Source organism: Taurulus bubalis (genome assembly GCF_910589615.1).
Source record: "Taurulus bubalis genome assembly, chromosome: 9".
Classification (NCBI taxonomy): domain Eukaryota; kingdom Metazoa; phylum Chordata; class Actinopteri; order Perciformes; family Cottidae; genus Taurulus; species Taurulus bubalis.
The window spans coordinates 20,414,001-20,439,879 of record NC_136597.1 but is presented as its reverse complement, the minus strand read 5'-3'; the positions used below and the strand labels follow the sequence as shown (position 1 = coordinate 20,439,879).

The window sequence follows — 25,879 nt, the reverse complement described above, 5'->3', positions numbered from 1 at the left end:
CTCTGGCTGAGAGACTGCTGCAAGCGGTCTTTTTTTTGTTACACCACATCACATATGGCAATGCATTGCTGCAAATCTGGACAACACAATAGCCTGTGTGCAAGTCCTCAGATGGACGGTTACAACACAAAACTTTTATTGAAATCCTTCCAATGCTAATAAATTATTGATTGCGGTTGAAACATTTTGATGTTTTCCCGAATACGCAGATGATTTTTGATGTGTTCGTCATTAACTTGATTGATGATGTTGAAGAGAATTTTCTTGAGAATTATCCTGCAGCATGTTTTTCCTGTATAAGCTGATTTGCTGGTCAGAATACGCTGCAGATATTTGTCCCAAACAAAATTCCCCTTTCTTTTTTTTCTTCTTTTTTTTTTTAAGCGATTTGGAGCTTGCCTGTGTGGAGACCAGAAATACCCTCTCTCCACTTGTGGCTTTTCCAAACTCTTTTCAAAAGGCTACAGTCTTAGGAAACACATATGTGTACGTGTAATTAAATCGGCTTCCACCTTAACCCCTGCAGATTTGTTTTATTGAAACAAGTTCTTTCCGCTTTCTGTGTCTCAGCCTCTGTCTACCTCTTTAAACTTCTCTATGTCATGGTGAAGGAATCTATTGCTCATAGCCAGCTCAACACATGCAGTTCAGCTGAGAGAATGCCAGTTGAGTATCCACAGTATATCTTATATGCGGCTGGTGTTGAAAGTCTTGTTCACCGCAAGCCCATGAAGGGAATTGTATGTATATATGATCCTTTTATCACGGTTGAACACATTTTACTTAATTTTCAGATGATAATGTTTCCAGGCTCAGAGAGGTGGAATAATTAGAGGATTTGTATATCCGTCTAGTCTCTGTGTGAGTCGATAAAATGTCGTCATGGCTTACACTCACAGGCAGAGGTCGTGCATATTGCCTGACCTGAAAACCCGTATTCTCAAAAGCTCACCACTGACCTTGTGTCTCTTGGTACAACTGTTTTCCCGAGCGCTGGAATGATTTAATTTATGGTGGGTTTTTTGCCATAGAAGTCCAGCGCGCTTTGTTATGTCATTGGAATTCAGCTAAGCTAAAAACCCTCGGCGTTTAACTATAGATGTGCCATTCTCTCTCCTCAAATGCCTTTAGAACATAAAGCAATGGGTGTCCAGTGTGGGATAATTTGAGTCTTTGATAATCCAATTCACCCATATGATCATTATTTTGAATCCATTAAATATGTTCCTCTCCACGTCATCACTCAGAATTTTTTTCTTTCTTCAAACAGAAAACTCCAAGAGGCCGGTTGCTTTTGAGAACATATGGAGTATGGGGAAGGAGTTGGACTCTCTTAGAGTCTCCATAGAGGATCAACACAATCATGACAACAGCTCCACCAGCACACACCCCAAAGCCCCGCGCAGACGCAAGCGCTTCCTCTCCTACCCTCGCTACGTCGAGCTGATGGTGACAGCGGATGCCAAAATGGCGCGCCACCATGGACGCAACCTAGAGCACTACATCCTAACAATCATGTCAGTAGTAAGTAAAACGATGTTTCTAAAAAATATTTTTGGTCTCAATGTTGGCATTTTATTTATGTTTAGGATTGTAGATGATTGGTGAAGATGAGTTTGGGGAAACATTGTAGGTGAATGTGTATACATGCACACTACTGTCATTCTTACAGACATGGATATGCAAACATTGTAGTATCTGCCCATGTTTCCTGAGATCTCCCCATCTTAAAGACCTGATCACAATAGAAAGTGGAACAGCAAAATCCATCCTTGTTTCTTTGTGAAATAAATGATAAGCCCTGTGAGATAATGACTATTTGCAGTCTAGTTGTTTAACTGGCCAGCTAACTGCTAGCACACCAGCCACCTCGGAACATGCTAATGCTAGCCTGTCACCTTACATTCACGTTTTAAGGTGTACCAAAGTTTAACTCAACCTGAAAGATTTGCTGGCTACAAACTTTAAACAAAATTTGAAACGCAACAGAGCCTTAATACAATGGAGGGGAAAATAATTTGGTTCACACAGTTGGAAACATTTAACAACGGCATAACGGAGGCAAGATGTGTTTTATTTTGAAATTTGGTTAAAAAATATGAAACTCAATCCCAGAATCCAGGTCTGGGTTTTTCTAGCCTCAGATGTTACTGTTTGACATTTTGGTCGTAAACCCTAATGTGACCCGAGCATGCTGCTCCTTCAACGAAAGTGGCCCAGTTAATTGGTAAAATCCTGACTCAGCATCTTAACCTATTTGTGAGTCCCGTATCTGACTGAGAGAGCTGCCTGATAATCCAGTCAGCAACGCTGCGATCGACTTTCTCTGCATATATTAGAGGAGTAGTGTCAAAGCAGGATAGGTTATCAATTGGCCTGAACTGTGTTTACCTTCTGCTGTGTGTCTTCGCTCTAGTATGACAGACCGCTCAAAACACTCATTAACATACAACGGAGTAATGATTGTCGGTAGTTAAATAAGTCTGTGAGGGTACAGTCTGTGTTGAATGTGCCAGCCCAGTTCTCAGTGCCAGGTTTGAAGTCAAAACATTCATTCTGTGATGCTCGTGTCTGCAGACCAATGGTGCGGACACACACACAAACACACCTTTTTTTCTTTCAAAAATCTCTCTCTCGTGTCAATTTTCTTATCCACAGTTTAACGAGGCAAAAGCAAGGGATTTAAGTGAGGTTGTTATAGTGTTTGGTCATGCTGACTGATTACCTAAATAACATTATTTATATAGTAAATTGACCACTGAAAAGTCTTTGTGTAGGTTATATTTCCGACCTTCAGGGCTATAGCTAGGACTTTCTAGGACTAAGTCATCACAGGGGTGTAAGAAAATATTGAAACTGTCGATTATTACATTTTCAAGACACTCGATTCTCAAAAACACTAATCAAATAAGTTTACGTGCAATTGATATCGGATTTTTAAAATCACAATATAGCGCCCTGCTTCCAGTATTGCAATTTATTGAATCACAACCCCTGTATCATGATACACACACAACACACAGCCCTGCGTCATGAGGTTGTGTTTACCTGCACAGGAACTGCAGATGGGAAACCTCTCGTAATCTCTTTTCTTCACATTATAATGAATGTTTTTTTTGTACATGGTCCTTGAAGATTTTTTAAAATCAGTCGAAATTTAAAAATATTTTCTACAAAAATATCAGTCATCCTGAAACAAAGCACTACATGTAGAATGTGTGTCACCGAACAGTGTAAACTCCCTTTTCATGTAATTTCCATTAACTATTACCAATAATATACCCCCGTGTCCTTGATGGTATGGCCCTTCTGATACTTTGTACCTTCAGAGCTTGTTTTTAGCTGACTGGCTGTGTGAGATACTGTAGTGGTGGTCCATTGTAGGCTGCAGTCCCCCTCCCTTCTGGCTCTTGCACTGATCATACAATAACATACATCGGGGCGAGAGGACACAGAACAATGTCCTGTGTCACAGCTGGACTTTGAGCATTGCAAAGGCAAGACTCCCTTTGCCCACACTGGACAGGCCTGCACCACGTTCGCCTCCCCCTAGGCTAAGACAAGCTAAATGTTTATAGTGGCCTAATGAGTTCCTGTCAGGAGGCCGCACGCGGCCTCAGGAGACTGCTGGCCGACCGTGACAGGGGTGCACGAGAAAGGCAAGAGAAGTGGAGGGGAAAGACTACAGAGGGAATGTTTTGCTGTCCTCACAGAGGGGCTCTGTGCTTCAGCTTTGCTGAGGTTTCACGTTTGTTGCTGGGTCCAGATTTCAGTTTATCTTTTCTCTGCCAAGGTCTGTGGGGGAATTGTAATTGGTTTTAATACCCTGTTGATTAAACTTACCCTGAAGGAGACATTTTTGGGTTTCTCTTAACTTGAATTAACTGTTGCTATTTTTGATTAAACCTCATGGAGCTTTATCCAGCTTTAATTGCTGTATTTTCTCATTTCACGTATTGAGTGAAAAGAATCAGAATCAGAATCAGTTTTTTTGGCCATGTGTGTGTACACATAAATGGAATTTGACTCTGGTTACACGTTGCTCTCGTCGTACATATGTACATAGATATACAATAACAAGATAAATATTTGAAAAAAGACATTAAAGACAACAGAGTAGAACACATAAACTAAGCATCAACATTAACATTTAACTAGCATGTACAATATGAATATATATCGAATAATATATATGGGCATAGGGACAATGACAATGGACAATGCATTTGGGATATTAGTGCAAAAAGGTGGTAATAGTGCAAGTAGTGCAGATGGAGGTGTCTGTTTAATTGTAGAGACGTAGACTTTCATACCGTCCCTATCTGTGCTCTGGATCAGGTCTGTGGAGGTTTGCATTTTTTGTCTGTGTGTTTTGTCTTCTTTACAGGTAGCAGCAGTGTACAAGGACCCCAGCGTAGGAAACCTCATCAACATCATGATTGTCAAGCTTGTCGTCGTCCACAATGAACAGGTGAGTGCGGGGCCTTGAATGCTACCTGTATCAAGCTCTCCAATATGGCTGACGTCAGTGCAGGTGTCCCTGGCCTGGTCTTTTCTCCGAGGGGCTCGTTTTGAAAGGACACTGCCTGCCTTGTCAGTTTCAAGTCTCAAGAGAGGTCTCCATGGAGGACAAACGATACTATAGTGAGGCAGCTAGCCACCTGCGAACGAGAGGTTGCTTGAGAGGCTCACTGTAGTTTGTTTGCTCTGTTGCTGATTCTTAAATAGATGCATTAAAGGGAACTGAAATTGTTTGGAAAGCCGTAAGGGGCTACTGATCTTTGCCCATGTTGCCCAATGAAGTAAGTAAAACGTTATTATGATCAGCATCCACAATTGACAAAAAATAGGATCATAAGACAGGTTGAAAAATTTGAGGTATCCCTATTTTTTTAAATTTTAAGTACTTAAGTCAGCTACTTTACAATATGTATCCCGTTTTTTTTTGGGGTGGTGGTTCATCAAAAACAGGAAGGGCCCACAGTGAGCTTCAATGCTGCCACGACGCTCCACAACTTCTGCGTCTGGCAGCAGACCCAAAACTTCCCGGAGGACAGCCATCCCTCTCACCATGACACAGCACTCCTCATCACCAGGTACACACTCATCTCCCATCCTCACTTTGAAAGCCAATTTGACAAAGAAAACCGAAAAATGTCTCACGGCGTTGTGTGTTTTAATTTGTTTCAGGGAGGACATCTGCCGCGCAAAAGATAAATGTGACACGTTAGGTAAACTTTTGCCTTTCTCTTTTACAAATATATCTCCACCTCAAGTCCTTTTCAATTAACTTTTCACTCCAGTAAGCACAGCTCATATACTGTGCAGTAATGAGTTTATGGCAAGCTGTCAGCTAATACTATTATAGTGACAGAACAGAGTGGTAGAAATGAGAGGAGGGAGGGAGGATGGAGGGAGTCGGTGGCGGTTGCTAATCTCTCTTACAGAACATTTTGATGGTTCAATCGCCTTTGACACTCAAGCAGCAGGATTTTCCTTTCTTTCTTCATATAGTCCTGTTTCTGTATGTGTTCATGTGCATCGGTGTGTTTTTCTGTTTTCCTACGTGACCCTGTAGGCCTTGCAGAGCTGGGGACCATGTGCGACCAATACCGGAGCTGCTCCATCAGTGAGGAGAATGGAATTAGTGCCTCCTTCACCATCGCTCATGAGCTGGGCCATGTGTAAGTTGCAGCACTGAACACACACACACACACACACACACACACACACACACACACACACACACACACACACACACACACTCACACACTAACTCACCCCCTCGCAGCCAGCTTTGACTAACAAAAGCCCTCTTATCAAGAGACATAGGGCGCTGCAGTCACAGGTGCAAAACATAATAAAACTTGACTTTTAATAACATGCCAGCCTTTAATACCTTACTGTACAGCTCCAGAAGTTAACCCTTAGTGTGTCAGAGCTTTGTCTTGAGTGGACGACAGCTCAGATGAAATTCAGTGTGGCTATGTGGTGAAAAATGCAAGGTTTTCTGTTCTCTATATACAGTAAATACATCATTGAAAGTGGCACACATTATCAGACAGGGCAAGGCTAAATATTCTGTTTAGTATTCGAGGGCTCGCTTGTTTCCACGTATCAGCCGCAAAGACTGATAAAACAACCCGAGGATGTCACAGTGCCGTCATATGTATCTGGTGCGTTATCCCAACACGCCTGTCTGACTGATTTTTCACAACAAGCTAATAATGCCACTTATGTGAAGTGTAAATAAAGACGCCTATGTATAATATGTATCCAAATCACCAAGTCAAACACTTTCATCACTGTATCGCTCTTATGGGAGGTGCTTATTCGAAACATCCATTCGACGGAATTATTGTTTAATACTCTTGTAATCTAGTTCAGCTAATTCAAAATGTGGTGCGATTTGAGAAGCACTACTAGCCTTAGATGTGAAGTGTAACGCACTGGCAGCATCTTCTTCCCCGTCTCAGCGAGGGAATACAAAAAGATGAATCGTGAAAGTGAGTGAGAGATTTTCTTTCCGGTCTGCCCGTCCGTTGGTGTAGGCGACTAAACAGGGTCAGTGTGGTGTGAGCCATTGGTGAAGAATGAAAGATATCCTTCTTCCTCCTCTGTCTCCGCTCACACATTCTTCCAGTGGAGAGATCAGGCCCCCCCCCCCTCCCCCTCTGCCCCTCTGGGCTAATTGCTGCGTTCACAGGCGTAAGCTCTCCATAGTGTTTAGCGCTCTGGGAAAGCCAGTGTCAGGTAGTGGGAGCCTTTCGAGAGCATTAAAGAAAATATTTAGACTAATGGATGGGAGGCCTTTCTCAGATGACTGCAGGGATGTGTGATTGCTAATAGCCATCATGGGGATTTTCAGGCGAGGCGGTGTCATTTGATAGCCGTTCAAAGGTGACGCACATAATCAAGTTTGCCACTAAGGCTCTAAATGTCTTAGATCACCAATACAGCTTCCTGGCATTTTGATATCACATTTAGAAGTCCAAAGGCTCTATACTTTGACATCTTGAGAAAAAAGAAAGGCCACGCCACAAACCTTCGCTGGCATTATCCCGATCACACATAACCTAGTGCAGGAGTCGGCAACCCGCGGCTCTTTAGCCCGTCTGTTGCGGCTCATGAGGCTTTGACCAAAAAAAAATAAATAAATAAGTGATTTTTTTTTTTTGCCCAGTGGAAAAACTTTCTAAGGGAACTCCTCTTATCTTGGAGTTTTAGGTGATATTGGGTCACTGAAAATAAAATAAATGTTTAAATATTTCTTTAACTAAAATGTGCATCACATCCTGTCACGTAGCTGTCAAGCAACAATTAGCAAACAACAAAACATTTAATGTTGAAAGACTCTTCCAGAAAAAGCGTCTGCTGAAAAGTATGAAGCTGCAGAAGAGCGATTCCTCAACTGCTGCAGCAAACTGAGCAAAGTAGATATACTTTCAGGAAGTGGATCACTTGGATAGGAAAGGTTGCTGACCCCTGACCTAGTGGATGAAATTACTGATATTGTCAAAGATGGTTTGTTTTGCGGAGCTAAAACGTGTAATCCACTGACAAAGTAGCAATCCATTTCCCCCACTGCTGTCACTGAGCTCTGTCTCTGTTGATGTGCTGATAATTGATGTTCCTGCAGACTGCGCTGTTTGCTCCAACTCTTACTCATGCTCTTACCCAATCTGCAGGAATTTGCTGCAGCAGTATGTCTTACTCTGAAGTTATTTATGGGCATTTCAGCTCAGAAATACATTGTTGTCTTCCAGAAAATCTAGTTGCATGACGGCATGGCATGAAGGATGGGACGTACAGAAAACAAAGCAGCTTGTTTTGTTGAGAGCTCTCACTTTAAGTGAATGGACACTAACTAATCACATTTCAGCCTGGATGCTAATAATTAAGTGCTGGGATTGACTCCTCTATTGATCTATCCCTTGAGGCTGCCAAACAGGGAGCCACTAAATATCCTGATTTACGACCTAATTACACTAAAAGGCTCTCATCTCAGGATTTCAAGTCCTTATCCTCATTTTTGCCCTTCAGATCACTGTCAACTAAATCATCATGATGTGTGAAAAGTATACAAGTTGTTTGGAGCTTAATTTGAAACTTCTTCCATCACCCTGATGCACCCGTAGTTAACAGTGCAAATACCATTTGAGCCTGACTTGATGTTGTCAGCATCAGCCAGCAGCCTGGTTTGTATGTGCAGAGCTCATTACTGTGCCAGAGGCTTAATTATTCCCTGGGTGTTTTCCTTCAGGCCCTCGGCCCCCGTAGGGTGGGCCTCATGCCAGCATTGCTAGGTCTTGTTTGTGTGGCGGTATGGATTGACCCTCGGCCACAGTCCAGAGCCCAGGACTGGCCCACATCCTGTTGTAAACATCTCAGACATCATACAGCTGCATGGGTTCCTGTGTGTGTACATAGACATGTAGTTATGGTGAGACGCCAAACCGCAGATCAAAACAGGACATCTGCATTGGACCGGGCTATTCTGGACATGATCAACTTGCTTTATGAGACTGCCAACTCCATTCAGAGTGGCTTAATTCATTAATCTGCAGATGCCTTGCTGTGTACTTTAATTGACACAGCTGTTCTTCTGTGCAGACTCTTGTTTTATTGTTTATAATGCTGAAACAATCAGTTGATTAACTGATTTGTGAATCAACAGAAAATGAATTGCCAACTACTTTGATAAGCTTGTAAGCCTTAAAGTAATTTATTAAGCAAACATACCAAACATTTGCTGGTTCCAGCTTCTCAAATATGAGGAATTGTCATTGTCTTACATTTACTTGGGTGTGTGTTTCACTATTCAATATTCAATTCAATATGTCTGCCCCTATTAGAGGAAGGGGCGTGGCCATTAAATACTTCCATCATACATTTTGAACTCAAAGAAACAAAGCATGTTTATTACAGATGTATGACTAAAAAAACTTGACCCAGAGTAATGAGCTGCATCTCACCCTAAAGATCCCCTATCCCCCCTAAAAAAAAGAGACAAAAATGGGTCACTAATAAAGAAGGGTGGCTTAAAAGAAGTAAGCTCTTTGAGAATGTGAGATGGTGACCTTTGACCTCTCAGGGGTGAGCTGAGGTGGTTCTCACTAGCATGTTGGCCATGATGATGGAGCGGAATAATGCTGATGGATAAAGAATGCTTTTTACCTGAAAGGTTGCACCACAAACTGGCCAGTAGGATTTGTATTGAAGCCTTTTTGAGATTTTTACTACATGAACCTTTGGGAGATAGCCCCAAAAAAAATTATATATATATATATATATATATATATATATATATATATATATATATATATATATATATATATATATGTGTGTGTGTGTAAAACAAGAAACAAACCCATACAGAGTAAGCTGCGTTGTGTGCGTGGTATCATTCACACGCGTCTGTGGCTGCATCTGTGTGTGTGGCGGCCCAACAGCACTGAATGTAAATCCTGTGACATTTATCCTCTTCGTGTTACGGCTGAGCCATTAAGCAGCTGATAATCACTTTGTGTGTGTTCCCTACATCCCTCTCTCCATCGCTAACCCCCCCTCTCGTTTCCCTCTCCGCTCCAGGTTCAACATGCCTCACGATGACAACCCAAAGTGTCGGGAGCCGGGCATGAAGCACCAGTATCACGTCATGGCTCCCACCCTTAACTACGACACCAATCCCTGGTCGTGGTCCAAGTGCAGCCGCAAGTACATCACAGAGTTTCTGGAGTAGGTACCTCTGCTCAGTTTGAACCTGATTTATCATCAAAACAAATAAAACAAATATTTCCCCTCCAATCTCATATTATCACATCCACATTTTTAGTTTGCCATCAACTTTTACTTGTTGTGACGTTGCCGGCTAAACAAACTGCTGCAACGTCTCTCGCAGTGCTCTGTCGACAGGTCAGTGCAATGTAAACTGTGTGGGCTTGTTATTGCCTGGTGTTGAAAGAGTATTTCCTGTTTGATTCCGGGGGTCTTCTTCGGCTGACCTGAGCAATGGATCTCTCGCAGCCCCTCAGCTGTCTCCCCACTCAGACAGAGCCGTGCTCTCAAGATGCTGGGCAAACAGTAATCTAGTCACTGGCCTGCTTTCCACACCAAAACCCGTAGCACGGGGCAACGGCTCATTCAGCAATTCCTAACCTGCGCTGTGGCCACTGATCCTGGTGAAAGGCTTCCCTTTAAGATGGGAAATGTCAGTTATAATTATATCTTCCCAGGACATGACCCTTTAATCTTTGCCTCCTTTCCTCTGTTAATTGTGGAGGCCTTCACAAAGGGCCGCCTTGTTGACCAGATGCATCTCGAGAGGCAACGCCTCGTATGGAGTTTTAAGATTGTGTTTCACAGCGTTTCCAGCCAGCGATGACCTCAGCATCGAGTGGTCGGAAACATTCTCTTTATTATTCGGTCCGGTCCATGACAGCTGTGTTGTTTTTTTTTTCATTGGCAAATTACTGCAGGGAATCAGGAGTGTGACGTAAATATGAAATGCATTCGTGATAAACTTCATATGGGGTATATAACAAACAATGCAGGTACGAAGAGAGCATCTCAGTGTGGGAGCCACAGTGGTGGGAAAGGCCCACGAGAGCGTCATCCAAGTGCTTTTGAAATCCGTCCCCAGTTGACAATGAGGAGCATTGATTCAAAGAACTACTTCTGCAGCGCTGCTCCTGCTCAGTGGGCTGCCCTGGTCAAGTACGTCAGTGTTTTGACTGCCCATTCTCCCTGAAGAGCAAATTCAATCTACACTACTCTGCTACCAGTTTAAAAAATGAAAGGCCGAGCCGCCTCTCAAACATCCCCGTTCAAAAGGATTCCCCTCCTCCTCCCCCTTATCCCACTGTTTCTGTAATAATGTGCACTGAACTCCTGCACCTGAGCGCTGATGAAAAGCATCCTGCTGTTGCGCTGCGTTATTATGCATCGACATAAAGCAACCATTCATTCTCTCATTCACGGATCCGTTTGATTTAAGCCTCAAAATCCAAATATAAAACTAAAATGCAAATCTTTGGCTGTTGCCACCCACTAATTGTTGTGTTGGCTGGGTGTTGAAAACCACATAATCAGTAGTAAGGCAAGGCAAGGCAAGTTTATTTGTATAGCACATTTCAACAACAAGGCGATTCAAAGCGCTTCACATAAAACCATTAAAAGTTAGTGGCCAAGCCCTATCATTTTCCGTTACACACCTCAAAAATTAGCCAAACTGCTCTCGCAACTCTTAAGAACTTCCATGTGAAGTCAATTTTAAATAGTTAATCTGTCATTATGTTCAGGGGACACAGTACAAGTGAATAGGATAAAAAAAAATGAACTAATAGATGTTGCCATGAAACTTCCACAGTGGATTACTTACATTAATACAATTACAAGTTTACTGAAAACGTATGTTTGGATATGCAAGTGAGGCAGGTTTTACAGAGGGACGTTTGGGTATCTCTTTTATAACTACATAAATCAGTAAATATTGTCAACGGCAATATAAAGTAAATTTTTCGGCATGTTTATATGAATAAAACTATAAAATGATATATAAATCAGGCTATGAATGATATATGAACAAACCCCTTATTTAAAGAATACAGGAGTTAGAGATTGTGCTACTGAAGTGGAGATTTCAGGGTAATTAATGTATCTAGAAGATATCACCCTGCAACCTCCCCAGTTGATAACTCACATTTAGATCATGTGAGTAATACTTTTTTGTATTACAAGCTTTCTGAAATGTTATATTTAACAATGCAAATGAGGCAATATCTAATGGTAACTTTTTTTGTAAATGTAGGATAGATCTACCGACGTCAATGTAGTAAAAATATACACCTGAATGTGTATGTAGGATGTTTTCTTTCCACTAGTCTGAGAGAACGACCAGACAAAAAAGGCAAAAATATCCCTAAATCTCAAAATGGACAAGTGCATGACGAAACAATATTTTTGCCTACAGTGTCTCACATTAATAAAATCAAGATGGATCTTTATTTTCGGTATGTTGCTGTAAATCCAACTAAACCTCTGTCATTATCTTGTCCTATATCTGCCCGTGCTATAATCGGTGCACGCTGTCAGAGACCAAACTACAAACATGACCTCATTGCTGCAGTTTACTTGGCGCTGTTTGATCAAACCCTGTTCAGTGATGCTCTGTGTCATTTCCTCTGCACAACACATCAATCTGACATTTGAGTAGTCTTCTTGCACTGTTTGCGGAAGGAAACTCAGTATGGTGTGCATGGAAACTATTATTGTTTAGTCTCTTATGACAAGCTCACAACAGCCAGCTAAAAGTCATCTTATAAATAAACTTACTTTCAAGTTCGCCCCAATGGCTGCCAGGTGTGCAATCTCTTCTGGTGCCAGAGAGGAATTGCTTCGCTATCTCAAATCCAAACGGCCAATATTCATCTTTTCTTTCTTTTTTTTTTTTTTTAAAGAAGACGTTTCATTTAAAAAATGACCACGCTGACCCCTTCTCCCTCTCTCTGTCTGTCTGTCTTGGTCTTAATAATCATTCCATTAGGTTCCAGGACACAGATTAGACAGATGACCAACTGCTGAAAGATGCTGTAATATGGGAATGTCTGTCTGACTCCTTGACAGGCTGCTCCATGGTTTTCATTCACAGTATCCTCCACTGTAGTTTTATTCTTCTCATGCAATCATTCCCCTGACATGATCCAGCGCTGTTTGCTGCACTTTATGACATTATGGCTGGAAATAAAAGCGGAAAGAAACAAGTGACGGTAACTCTGGATAATCCTGTGTAATTATTGGCCTGTCATATCAGCTGGCTTTGCATGCAGCAGGTGTTGTAGAAGCTCGATCCCCGGATTAAATTTGTCAGAGCGGTGCAGACATGTTGTGTAATTGCACATCTATACGTGTCTCATCAGCCAGTTTCCTTTCTCAAAAGTAAACAAGAGATCCTTTGAGCCTCGGCTCGCTCTGCTAACATGTTTGACTTGTGCCTTTTCACAACCGTGAAGGCTGATGATTTTATGTGCAGGACGTTGGTGCATACATTCAGTCCAGCTGTGCTTTTGTTGTCTCTGTTACTGTGTCGTGGCTCAGGGTGTGGCACTGCGCAGTCTGTCATTATGCTGCAATGCTGGCGCTGCCACCGATTTCTGTAACTTTATCAGGTGCTTTAGGATTTCTCCTTTTTTTCTTCTTCAGCACAGAAAAATGTGGTCGGCCTGCAGAACCTTTTCAGTCTGTATCAAAATGCGGTTTTATTCAGTCTGTGGCGCCTGACTCCAGTTTCACGGTGACAGCATTTACTAACAGGCCATTGAGGGGAAGTGATATCAGTCTCTGTGTCGGGTAACTTTACAGACCACCCACCGGAGGAAACACATCTGAGGATGATCACCAACAAAAGACATGGAAAGGTTTACTTTGCCCTCTGATGAAAGAGATGACACATGTTGATACTTTTTGGGGTCAGAAAATACTGGATTATCCTAAACATTTAACCAAAGTCTGCTTTGTGCATGTGTATCATTCCGTGCTTTCTTTTTCATCTATTGTACATGCATTCTTACTTTTGTTTTTCAGCACTGGCTATGGGGAGTGCCTCCTTGACGAGCCCGTAGGCAGGCCGTACGAGCTGCCCACCCTCCTCCCTGGTCAAATCTACAATGCCAACAGACAGTGTGAACTGATGTTTGGACCTGGTTCCCAAATTTGCCCTTACATGGTAAGTTGGCTTGCTATCAAAGCAAGCAGAACCATCGGTGGAACCTTCAGGTGGAAGTAGATCTAAGATAGTTGTCGTTTACTCCGAAGATACATGAGAACCCACCGACTTGTGATCAGAGCAGTTGTCCATGAAGGCCAACAGATGTGGAACTGTAGTCAGTTAATTGCATTTAGTTTGTATCACTCTTAATTGTAATATACAGTGGAATAAATTGAGTAAATTGCCACGCAGAATGTATGGCATGCTTTTTCTCACATTCGAAGAGGCAGATAAACTCTCCCCATTGTTGAATGCACAGTCACGAATTAAAACCCGCTACTGGGCCATTTAAAATGCATCTGGCACATGTCTGGAAAGCAATGAAGCACAAAAGAAGAAACCAAGAACCATATTCCAATCTGCAATCACACAATATTTCCCCAAAAGTTTGTGTTCTTACATTATAGACAAGTTCTTTCACTATTCAGGCAAAATGATTAGGATAGGATAGGATATGATAAATACTTTATTCATCCCCAAGGGGAAATGTGGTTGTGGCAGCAGCCATCAGAGTTATGTACATATAAGACATTTAAGAAAATTCAATAATAAAAGTGCAAAAATGCAAAGTACATGAAGTGTCTAAATACATATAGTATACTATTAATTGCTCGTGCACATTTCTTCCCCCCACAGAAACAGTGCAAGAGGCTCTGGTGTACCAGCGCAGAGGGGGACCATAAAGGATGCCGCACACAGCACATGCCACTGGCTGATGGGACTGATTGTGGAAATGGAATGGTAAGTCGGTCCACATGTGGATCTGCGTTGCTTGAGGAACAGATTTCCTATATTAACACATGTTATGACACTTGTGGCGCTGCGGTCGATGTTCCGTTTGGGGGTGTCGGCGTAGGTCTCAGTACAGCTGCACAGCTACGTTGTTCTGCTGAACTCCAATGTCTCCTTTACTCACACCTACATAAAGGTTTTCTCCATGTCTTCTTGTGGGATGATGAATTGCATCTCACAAGAATTCCTATTTTTATGGGGTAGTCTGCCATTTGATTGACACACTAAATGATCCTGAAGCAGTAAAGCCCACCCATCTATTACTTGAAGTTGAGTCAAAAAAAAACCGTGAAACCAGATTTTTTTTTTTTGCTTCAAACACAAAGTATGGATCAGATTTTAATTTATGTTTGGGATCCCCATATTGCAACACTGAATTTATTTCATCCGTCTGTGTTCCTCTGCCTCATTCCAGCTAAGACTAAATGCATTACAGACACAAGTCAAGCCTCCCATGCAGGGCTGCTTGGAATTCTGATGCCTTCACCCTCTGGTTCACTTCCTCTACCAAGAAAAAGGAATAATTTATCATGCATTACTTTCCTGCCTGCATTCTGGTTGCAGAAACCCATGTAAATGTGGTCAGGTGATGGCCCTAGTTAGAAACTTGAAGCTTTACCCTCTGTGTTGTTATGGGGCCCCAACCCCCATTAGCCTTCATGTTCTCCTCGCTCTGGGATGCTATGCTAATTAGAGCTGAGACGGCGGGTCAGTCACTGAGGATACACGGAAAGAGGGGCTGCAGGGGAGGGGGCGGAAAGAGAAAGAGAGAAAAAGGAAAGGAAAGAGAGAGAGAGAGGCCGGCGAAAGAGAGAGAGAGAGAGAGAGAGAGAGCCTTGAGAGGGAAAGGTGAAGACGTGGGCCCTTTGAAAGAGGATGCCACCCGCCGTTCACAGTTGAGTCACCTTGTTGTGAACCCATGACCCTAAAACCTCTTAAAAAGGCGGGTGAGTGGGTCAGTGGTCAGGCCGTAACAGAGCCCTGGCTGAGGCCAGCCAGCGCTCTCTCAAAAGACCTCACATCAGTGATTCTGCAGTGCAGGAGGCGGGAGAGGAGGAGGAGGGAGGAAAAGGAGGAGGAGGAGGAGGAGGAGGAGGAGGAGGAGGAGGAGGAGGAGAAGAGTGAGGAGGACGTACAGGGGGATGAGAATTTGGTTTAGCATTCGGAACATGCATGAGGGAAGGAGAAAAAGAAGGAGGGTTCTCTACTCTCCTTAACCTTCTGCCCCCCAGGAGTCTTTTGCAAGGTGGGCCGATGCAAGTCTTATATCGCTTATATCCTTTCATCTGGCTCCATCTTCCTCCTCGCCATGTTAGGTCCGGGATCAGCCCCGTCTAGCGGGAAGAGGTTAACGGGGGATAGCTAACATCTTAATCCAACTACAACAACCAGGCTAAACTGTAATGGCCCTGGGATCGCAGCGCCCACACTGCTCTCAGCCCGTATGTGGGAGAAACACTTGAGGAGACACGGGGATGGTTTAATCACATCCAGTGCTTTGCTTTTATAAGCGGCAAACCCTTAACCCAATTTGAGCTGACGTAGCTGGATTGAAATAGATGCCGTGTCTTCTTTTGAAGACCTGTAAACATTGATGAGGTCATTTGAAGGTTCAAAGAGGCCTGGACATAAAAAAAGGTCTAAGTATTATTAAGTTACATATAACTACTTGTAATACGGACCTACTTAACACTGACATAAAGTCATGTAAAGGCTGCAACAACACTTGCTTGTTACTTTTTAACCACATTTAGATGCATGTTATCCGTTGCCATTTAAACGTTTGTTGATCCCCAAATCAAGTCAAAGGATCTTCCTCTGGGGAACACGATCGTACCAAATTGTATCCAAATGCAACCACTATTTGTCAAAACATTTGACTAAAAAACCAACAATGCTAGTCTCATATTAGTGTTAGAGGAAAGATAAGGGATCATCAAAGCCAGAGGAGTAATCCTCTGGGGACAGCGAATGTCCAACAAACAGACATGGATCTCCCTAAAGCCATATAAAACAACAAAAATAATGTGAGATCCAGATTAGTGTTATTTTATTTATTTATTCAGAATGTTTACATTTTCTATTTGACCAAATGCACCAACAGTTTTCCTTTATTTCTTTGTGTGTCTGAGCGGAGGCCCCACCTTTGTTTGTAGTGCTGAGGGCCCGGTTCCCTCGTCATGCAGGGGGCTGTTTGAAGTAGCGTGAGTTGAAAGAGACTGAGACCCTGCACCGACACTCAGCTGCCCACACAAGGGCTCTTTTATGTGTTATTGTGGTCTGGTGTGTTTGTGTGTGTGTGCGAGTATGTTCATGTGCCTCCAAAAGTCTGATAATCTACAAACCCATATAATTCTTCCTCACTCTCTTGCGTCAGTGTTGCATTGTTCTTTCTTTGTATCTCTTGGTGCCTCTCTGGCATTCTTGCATTTCTTCATCTCTTCTCCTCTTTTCCTAGACAACTTCAATGCACTGCAACGATCACGCCTCTTCTGCGGACTCCTTTTTCTCATTCCTTCTTCAAAGAAGTCATGAGGTTCAGGTCTAAGGCTTTACAGGGTCTTGGGTCGAGCTCCTGGCTCTGAGGTGTCTGCAGAGCCCTGAGGGGGAGTGCATGTGTGTGGGGTTGCCAGATCTGGAGGATTACAACTATGTATGACCTCTATGGGGGAAACTAGCAGCAGGTATTGTCTTAGTAACCACAGCTCTCCTTTAAAGATCTCTTTGGAAGCCTATCATTAGACCAAAGCCTGCCATGTCATTCGAGCGGTTACACGGGGAAACGTCATCTCTTGTAAAAGAAAAAAGTCAGTTTTCTCAACGGCTAGCTGTCACCTGTTGTGACAGCGTCGTCTGCTGAGAGTTTTTGTTCAGTTGGGTTACGAAACAAAGTTGTGACCGCATCGGGTAATTGAGGTCAGTGCCCAAAAAGTGGGAGAGAGGCACGTCCTCTGAATGAAGAGTGAAAAAAAAGTTTGTTTGTATACAGCTTAGCTGAAATAGGGCAACGGGCACTGCAGGGTTCATGGGTAGTTTTCTCCCCCTCTGTTCCCTTCTCTGCCTCTCTCTCTCCCTCTTCCCTTGCTCAACGAGCCCTCTCACAGGGCGCCGGAGTGAGTAATGCGGTCACATGACCTTTGGCGGCGCGTCTGTCATCTGGCTCAGTGGGCCGTGCACTAACGAGGGCATCCCATCACTTGTTGTCTATAAATACCGCCACCACCCTCCCTTCCCTCCATCCTCTCTTCTCCTGCTCTTTCTCCCGTACTTCCCCCCCCCCTCTTTTCGGTCCCTCTCACTCTTCAAAAGGATCCTGCGTCTGTGTGTGTCTTTGTGTTTTGATTGTGTGTGCATACATGCATGTAGTACTTGTGTGTGTGTGTGTGTGTGTGTGTGTGTGTGTGTACGTGTCTATTTTTTGGCAGAATGATCTACATTTAATGTAAGTTTAGGCACATGCACAATTGTGTCAGTGTGTGTGTGTGTGTGTGTGTGTGTGTGTGTGTGTATAGATTAGGGCCGAACCAGCATGATCAATAAGTGCCTGTCAAGCCAAAGCCGGGGTCCGCTTAGCCCCAATATCCACATCCCCACCATCTGAAGGTTGCCTCTCACCACATCGTTGCTCAGTGGGTGGCGGAGGGGGGAAAAAAGCCGCGGCGGAGCTTGAATACACTGTGGTGTTTTGTTGCCAAAGTCCTTATTGTTCTCACGTGTGACCATTTTATTGTCACTTTGAATGAGACCTCGACTGAAAGCTCCCTTGCCAACTTGTTGGTGAATATGTTGAAAAATGACAAACGTAATGTTTTAGATTTCATGCCGGCCTGCTCGCTGAGCTTTTCTTTACGCGTAAACCCCTCACCTCCCAACCCCCCCCCAAAAAAGCTTCCCAGATTCTCTTAATAGGGGGCTTAATTGAGTGGTTAGTGTAAGTGAACAAATGGGATGTTGTTTTTGATTTCCAGAGCATTCCTCTGAAAAGAATGACGACCTGCTCTGGTTTCAGCCAATTAGAGTGAGATAGTGAGGTCTTGAAAAGTGAAGCCAGAGCAGAATGGAGTTTGTTGGCGGAGGCGGTGAGTGTTGGCTGGAACTCCCTGGCAGCCTGACAGACTTGTCGTATGATGCGGACACGGGGTGTTTGTGTGCAAGTGTGTGTGTGTGTGTGTGTGTGTGTGTGTGTGTCTATGTGTGTGTGTTTGGGATTGTGAGACTGGAATCAGTGTCGCTCTCTGCTAATCTCTGGATATTTGCAGGATATTGCCACTTTGATTTGCCATCATCACGGACATTTCTGTGGATTTGGGCGAACAAAGAGGATTGTTGTTTTGGCATTCACGTGGAATTACTGTGTCCAGTAGCCAGTGAGTGGAGCTTTCTTTGCTGGCCGTGTTGAGGGGAGGAAGATGTATTTGCACAATTATGGTGTGGTGTCAAAATGTGTCTCAAATGTATCCGCAGTTTTTGAAATCTAAATATTGCATGCAAGGTGATGTATTCAATGAATATTGGCAGGAGTAAATAATTACAGAATTTAAAACACAGACAACATCTGACATAAGAAGTTCCCTATTAAGTAGTTATGCCTGAAATGTTAGCACGCAATTACCTTTTATGACTTTGCAATATCTACTTTATATGATGACCACATGTCAATGTTGAGTTTACAGTATATTTTGGCCAAGTGGCCCAAAAAATTACATAGGTTTAAAAACACAATAATGAGCTAAGCAAGGCTAAAAAGCTCCGTAGAGCAACATAGCTGGATGATACACTTTTCTCATTATAGGTAATGATGTTGTCCATTGTTAATAACACATTTATATTGATTAAGGCAAATTCTAGTAGATTACAAGAGGTAAGTATGTCTCAGCAGTTGTACAATGCTCTTGATGGTGCACGTGAGTGGAATGTGGGGAGAGTAGAAAAAGAGGATAGGAAACAAAGGGAAAGAGAGGTTGGTCGGGGTCACGGTTGCATCATGTCGTCTCTCTTGCTCTTTCTAGCTCACCTTCCCCTCCCTCATGTCATGTCTCTTCCTCCTGTCTCCACACCCTTTCAGCACAAAGGAAAAATGAAACTAACAGGGAAAACATGCATGATTGCAATGCAATGCAAAATTAGTCTGTGTAAATCCAGTATATAATAGTAGATGTCATTTGACTTATTATAAGCAACACAACTAATGATTTACCTGCAGGTCAAGTTATTCGATCTGTAATAGAGCGTCATGGCTTATTGGAATTCAACGGCGGTGGTCCACAGGTGACCTCAGATTGCCTGTCTTAATTAAGCATTGTGGAGCAGACTCATCAGAGACACAGACACTTCCCAACCTCCCCTCCCAACAGACCAAGGCCAAAGTGAACTCCCGAAACCAGAGCCATGAGAAAGACTCCGCAACATGAAAGGTGAAGCCTTTTGGAAATGGCCGTGTTAAAATGAAAGAGCGCAGGGCTTTTTAAAATCAGTCCTCTGCCTTCTCATTCCTGCAGTGATGTATGGCTTGTGCTCAGAAATGATGTGCTCTCTGCAACAGTTTCCTGGCAATTACAGGGCACTAACTTCCCAAACCAGCCAGCTGAGGAGCTCAGAGCAGATGCTGCTGTCCTGAGATAGGATTCCCACTGTTGGGGTTAGTATGCTGGTGACTACTCTCGGTGGCTGAGGTGGCGAAACTTTAGTTAGTGTGTTGGTGTGTGTTTTGAGAGCAAAGTGGCAAAAGTCTAGCGTGAGTTCCTCTGTGTGTATTATTTGTTTATCTATAAACAGTATGTGAAAAAAATGCATGTGATACACACATGTCTTGGTATGAGCTGGTGAGTCAGTGTGTGTCTTTGTGAAATTCCTAATTTGAAACACGTGCTCGTCACAGCTGGACAGGTTTCTCTCACAAGACCTTCAAATGTCTCACCACATTCCTAATTGAGGGCAAATTTTGACAATCTTGCTAGGAGAGAGTCTTGCCGGTGTCCTTAATGCTTGTTTGAGCTTTGCCTTCCACCTCACCGTTTTCCAAGGGTGTGTTTATGCACTTTGGAAAAGAGAGGCTAATTGGAATTGAGCGTGGCCCCCGGATGCCTCCAGACTCACTCTCACACTTAATGCACATTCACAGGTACACACACAGACACACACAGACACAGCAGTCATGCACATGCTCACATTCACACACACACACACACACACACACGCATACACACATACATCATCTCACACAGATGTTTTTTTTTCCTTCCACTCCCCCTTTCCTTCTTTCTTCTTTTCACCCACATCACCTTTTCAAGCCAAACAAAACGGTTGTAAACACAGGGTGCCAGCGGGGGGAGTGGAATGCCTCAGAGGCTTACACAGGCTTTGGTCCTCTCTGACAGACAGTCCGCCTTGTGTTTGACAGTTCCTCGGGTTCTGCCGCCTGGTTGCACTGTGGTGGTCCCTGCGTGGCCCTTGCAGTTTCCCATAAGGGGATGAGGGGGATGGGCGGCTGAGGTATATAAGGGATGGATGTTCAGGTCCCGGTTGACAGTCCCTAAGCTAGGGTGGGGGGAGGGGATGGGAGAGCTATAAGGGGAGAGGAAATCTGTGTTAAGTCAAAGGAAAACTCCGAACAAAATCTTAAAAAGTCTTTCTTTGACGATTCCATAAACTCTGATGGTTTAGCTCTTTAGTCTCGAGGAGGTTGCTCAACCAACGAGGATCAGCACCTCTTTGCCTTTTTGTGGTGTTTATTACATTCCTTTTAGTCACTTTTATTTGAATTTCTTTCTAAATCCATTGTTTGCTCTGCAACAAAAACGATCAGCGGCCTCATTTTGCATTTACAGTGGAACGAGAGAAGAAACACAAACCTGGTCTGCATTATGTAACTGTTTGTGGCTTGTTTAGTCCAGACCCTGCAGCTGTTAACACCTGTCCGTCGTTGCGTACAGACTTTACAATCCATCATTAGAGCTGCAAATGTGTAAAGCAAACTCGGCCAGGATAGTAGAGGCAGCGATGCCACATTTTCTGTATGTTTACATGTGTTTGTCTGCATGACGTTGCACTTTTGCAGGTGTTCACCTAAAATAATGGCTGCAAGTTGAAGTGGAAACTAGTCAGATTAGAAATTGTCCAGAAGAGGATTTTGATTGATATCCTCCCTTTGTTATTAGCGCAATGATGAAAATCCACTGAAGTGGATCCCACACGGTTCTGTTTTCAGGCCTCAAGAGTCTTTATTTATCTGGAGAAGGGGGGTGAATATCTTGTAGTGGAACGGGCCTGTGGCCAATCGAAATGATAGTAGTTGCATTTCTCATCTGGAAAGAACTGGCAAATGAAGTAACGACTTGTGCATGAACCTCGCAGACCAATGAATGAAGTGTCAGCAAAGAGCATCCTACCCTCCCCAGGTTCTAGGTTTAAAAGCTTTGCATCCGAGGAGATAGACAGCCGAGCAACAGAAGGCTGTTCCTGATTTCAAGCCAGTAATGAACTTTGTTCTTCTTGTTATCACAACTCTAGAGTTTCCTTATCATGGTGCCACTGCTCCCCGTGCCTGTGTGCCCGGACGGCTGGCTACGTACCCAGACAGACGGCGTCTTGTCCTGCATTCTTTCAGTGAACAGGACCCTCCGATATCTTAGCCACTGAGAAGGGGATTTGGTTACACACAAAGGGAAATGGGCCTGCCGTGCTTTGCTTATGAAAGCAGTGTTAGCACTTCTTGGCAAAAGTTGGTTGGTGGGTTCACACTGTTTGATACAGGGCGCCTTATTTTCTATGTCAAAGTGGGTCTACTATACTGTGTGAAAGATATTATGTAATTCTGTATTTACAACCCAAGCACAGCAAATGGTTTTCATTTTGATACGTGTCTTAGACATTTTGTGTTGACACAATTTCAATTTCAATGACTTCAGGCTTAGTTACCCTGTAATGAGAAACAGAGAGCCCATGTGGAAAATAGTGTGCAAATAATAACATCATATGACTTTTAGATAAAAAGAACACTCCCAAATAAATGGGAATTGTTCTCCCACATACTGTGCATTTCAGTTTGTGGTTTCTCTCATTGACACGTCTTGTCTTCCACTGCCTTCCACTCTCTTCTATTTCTGTCTGTTCTACCGTTCCTTCCCTCTCCCGTTAGTCTTTGGACAGCTGGAGGAGTTGGACGCCTTCCCCAAGGGTAAACAATAGCTGAATTAGGATTTCTTTAAAAAATATAGCTTGAGATCTAAACAGAGGATAAAGAAAGAACAGATGAACACCACTACCAGCTGTGCCTGCATTCATCCCGCAGTCTGTGTTTGTCTTCAGGTCTGTAGCAGTTGCAGTCATTTTTTGTGTGTGTCTGTTCAAATGCAGTACTGCAGACACGGGATGTGTGTAAACAAGGAGTTGGACCTGCAGCCAGTCCATGGGGAGTGGGGGCCCTGGGGGCCCTACAGTGTTTGCTCCAGGTCCTGTGGTGGAGGAACCCGGAGCAATGGCAGAGACTGCAACAAACCAGAGTAAGAAAGGATCCGGCAGTTATGACAATCAAACCCATTACAGCCTGTGAATGTGTGTTGGAGTCTGAACCAATAAGAGAAACAGTAAAAAAAAAAAAAAAAAGCATGTGTGAACTTAAGTGTAAACAGTGTGGGTTTGAAGTGATAAAGACCAGTCAAACAAGAACAAACACTTTCTTTGAGTTGAAAATAAGCGCAGCGCTCTTTGTGTTCTGTCTCGTCTCGCTCTCTAGGCCCAGAAACGGCGGGAAGTTCTGCGTTGGTCGTAGGATGAAGTTCCGCTCCTGCAACACCGAGCCGTGTCCGCGAGGACAGAAAGATTTCCGCGAGGAGCAGTGCTCTCAGTTTGACGGCAAGCACTTCAACATCAACGGTCTACCTCCCACTGTCCGCTGGGTCCCCAAGTACAGTGGCAGTGAGTACGCCAATGTGATCCCAAAGCGTGCAATTTGAACGCTTTGCGGTAACCTGAGCTGCGACATCAAAGACGGATACTATTTACATCCAACTGTACACTGTAGTTTGAAGCCAGTGATACAGATAAGTTTGGTGCATTTAACTAAAAATGCTGCACACCACATTGCGCGTGGGAGGGATGTGAAGGCCGATGCATGCAAAATCATGATATCTATGTATCTACTGCTTTTTAATCTAATTCAGTTTTAATGCATATGCGGAGAATATGGAATGGGTGGATGTGCAACTTAGAGTATATCTGTAGGTGTGCACTTTCTTTGTCATACCTTGCAAACCCACAATAAGAGTTGCAAGGGTGGAATCTTTAGTTGACACGAAACAACAGCAACATTAAAGCAACACGCAGCCCTTCCATGTGAGCCTCCTGGAAGTTTTCCTTCCTCCAGCCAAATCTCATTCTTCTCTGAGATGGCCCGCTCAGCTCAGTGAGATTCCCATCTGGCAGAGACCACCTTGTCTAACTTACAGCAAGTGACTCATTTTTGTAATTGATGCTCCACAAGCAAACAGGCCAAGCCCCAGAGCTATTGTGCTGTCGGATACAAAGTGATTCTTCCAAACAATGGATACAAATTTGGCAATCCTAGCAAGTGTCTTCTGAACTTTGCAACACAAAAAAAAACGTAAATAGGTGTAGGATCAAAAATGTGTGGTGTTTCATCAGCACGTGCAAGTCATCTTAAGGCTTTTCATCTTGTTATTGTTCAGGATTTTTCTTTTATGAATCTCATTAGTTATAGTCCAACTTTTTCCATAGTTTGTTTTCTTTCTCCATGCAGTACTAATGAAGGATCGCTGTAAGCTCTTCTGCCGGGTTGCTGGGACCATGGCGTACTATCAGCTGAAGGACCGCGTCACCGACGGCACGCCATGTGGGCCAGACACTTACGACATCTGTGTTCAAGGCCTCTGCAGGGTATAGTGAACACACACACACACACACACACACACACACACACACACACACACACGCTCTCATGATATGTACTGTCATACATTGCAGACACAAATATAACTTAACAATGTCAGCCTAGTCTTACTTATCCACGATTCACATTTTGTAATGAATGGAAAGGATGAAAACTAATCAAACTAATCATTTTAAGTATGTTTTACATAAAATCACAAATCTTCTCCTCTCCTGTGCTTCTTCAGCAAGCAGGCTGCGACCACGTTCTCAACTCGAAGGCCAGGAATGACAAGTGCGGAGTGTGCGGCGGGGACAACTCGTCGTGTAAAACCCAGGCAGGGACCTTCAACGATGCTCAGTATGGTAAGTCGCACGGCTCAGATGACATGTGCGGTACACTTATAGCTGACTGACAAAAAAAAGAAGGTGTCGCTATTAAACACACTGTATGTCAGCAGCTTCTGCGGGGCAGTATCGGGCAACTGCCCGATACGCAGTGAACATAGAAGAGCTGAGAAAGACTTCAGCTGCACGTGGCTGCAACGCGTATTGGGTGCTGATGTCATGTCTGGTTATGTTTAAACATATTAGGCTGCGTTTTCAGCTACAATACGTGCTTCAGCCAGATCTGGAAAAAAAAATGCGGAGCATCAATCTTCCGCAGTGCTTTGGAAAATTGATTAGCACAGCGATCTCACTCTCTCAGGTCTTCAGATAGCGAACAGAAACTCAACATCACCCCTTTGAACTGCCTTGCATAATGCGGTGCCTCAGCGTGGGCCAACTGCTGATTGCATCCAATCCTTTTTCGGGATCTGGGCAGCAAAACAGCAGAAGCATTAACATAAAAGCCCTGGGTGTGGCCTCCATCGTGTTTACTCCGCATTAGTTTGGCGCTGAGTTTGAGCGTCTCTATCCATCTGCTTTCTTTCTGCGCTCGGTGAGCTGTTGGTTGTACAGGGTTTGAGGATTGTATTGAACCGAACCCGGCACTGAGCTCAGCCCTGGTAATTTGGCTTGACCTGAAGAGAGAGAAGCCCGGGCAGGATATCCCTCTGCCTCTAGGCCTGTCTTTCTGTCTTTCTTCCTTTTGTCCTTTTCTTTTTTGATGTCTCTCTATTTCTTAGTCTCTTCCTTTGTCTCGCTCTCTCTTCACATCAAACCAGAGTGTTTCTTTTTTTGTTTTTTTGGGGGGATAGTCAAAGTCAATTCACATCTTCATGAAGTAAATTGCAAGTTTCTGAACGTTCAGAATCAGAATTGTTTAATTGCCAAGTACGTTGAACGTACGAGGAATTTGACTCGGTGAAAACAGTGCATAACAATAAACATAGAATAAAACAATAGAACATTACAAATATAATACAAACAATAAACATGCAACAATAGGTAAATATGGTAAACAACAAACAGATAACAGTCCTTTAAAACAAG

At 43.4% G+C, this 25,879-nt stretch overlaps 1 protein-coding gene across 1 annotated transcript in view; it reads left to right on the top strand.

Annotated features, from left to right (window-relative positions):
- LOC306741839 (A disintegrin and metalloproteinase with thrombospondin motifs 20) overlaps positions 1-25,879 on the top strand; it is a gene marked incomplete at both ends in the record, with an annotated part of 74,527 nt that overhangs the window by 13,031 nt on the left and 35,617 nt on the right. Inside the window, 12 exons of the mRNA XM_079224159.1 lie at positions 1,271-1,524; positions 4,388-4,471; positions 4,972-5,096; positions 5,191-5,231; positions 5,579-5,684; positions 9,592-9,738; positions 13,582-13,723; positions 14,402-14,506; positions 22,913-23,058; positions 23,292-23,473; positions 24,315-24,451; positions 24,691-24,808. Of these exons, the coding sequence (XP_079080285.1) occupies positions 1,271-1,524; positions 4,388-4,471; positions 4,972-5,096; positions 5,191-5,231; positions 5,579-5,684; positions 9,592-9,738; positions 13,582-13,723; positions 14,402-14,506; positions 22,913-23,058; positions 23,292-23,473; positions 24,315-24,451; positions 24,691-24,808 (1,587 nt within the window). The remainder of the gene's footprint in view (positions 1-1,270; positions 1,525-4,387; positions 4,472-4,971; positions 5,097-5,190; positions 5,232-5,578; positions 5,685-9,591; positions 9,739-13,581; positions 13,724-14,401; positions 14,507-22,912; positions 23,059-23,291; positions 23,474-24,314; positions 24,452-24,690; positions 24,809-25,879) is intronic.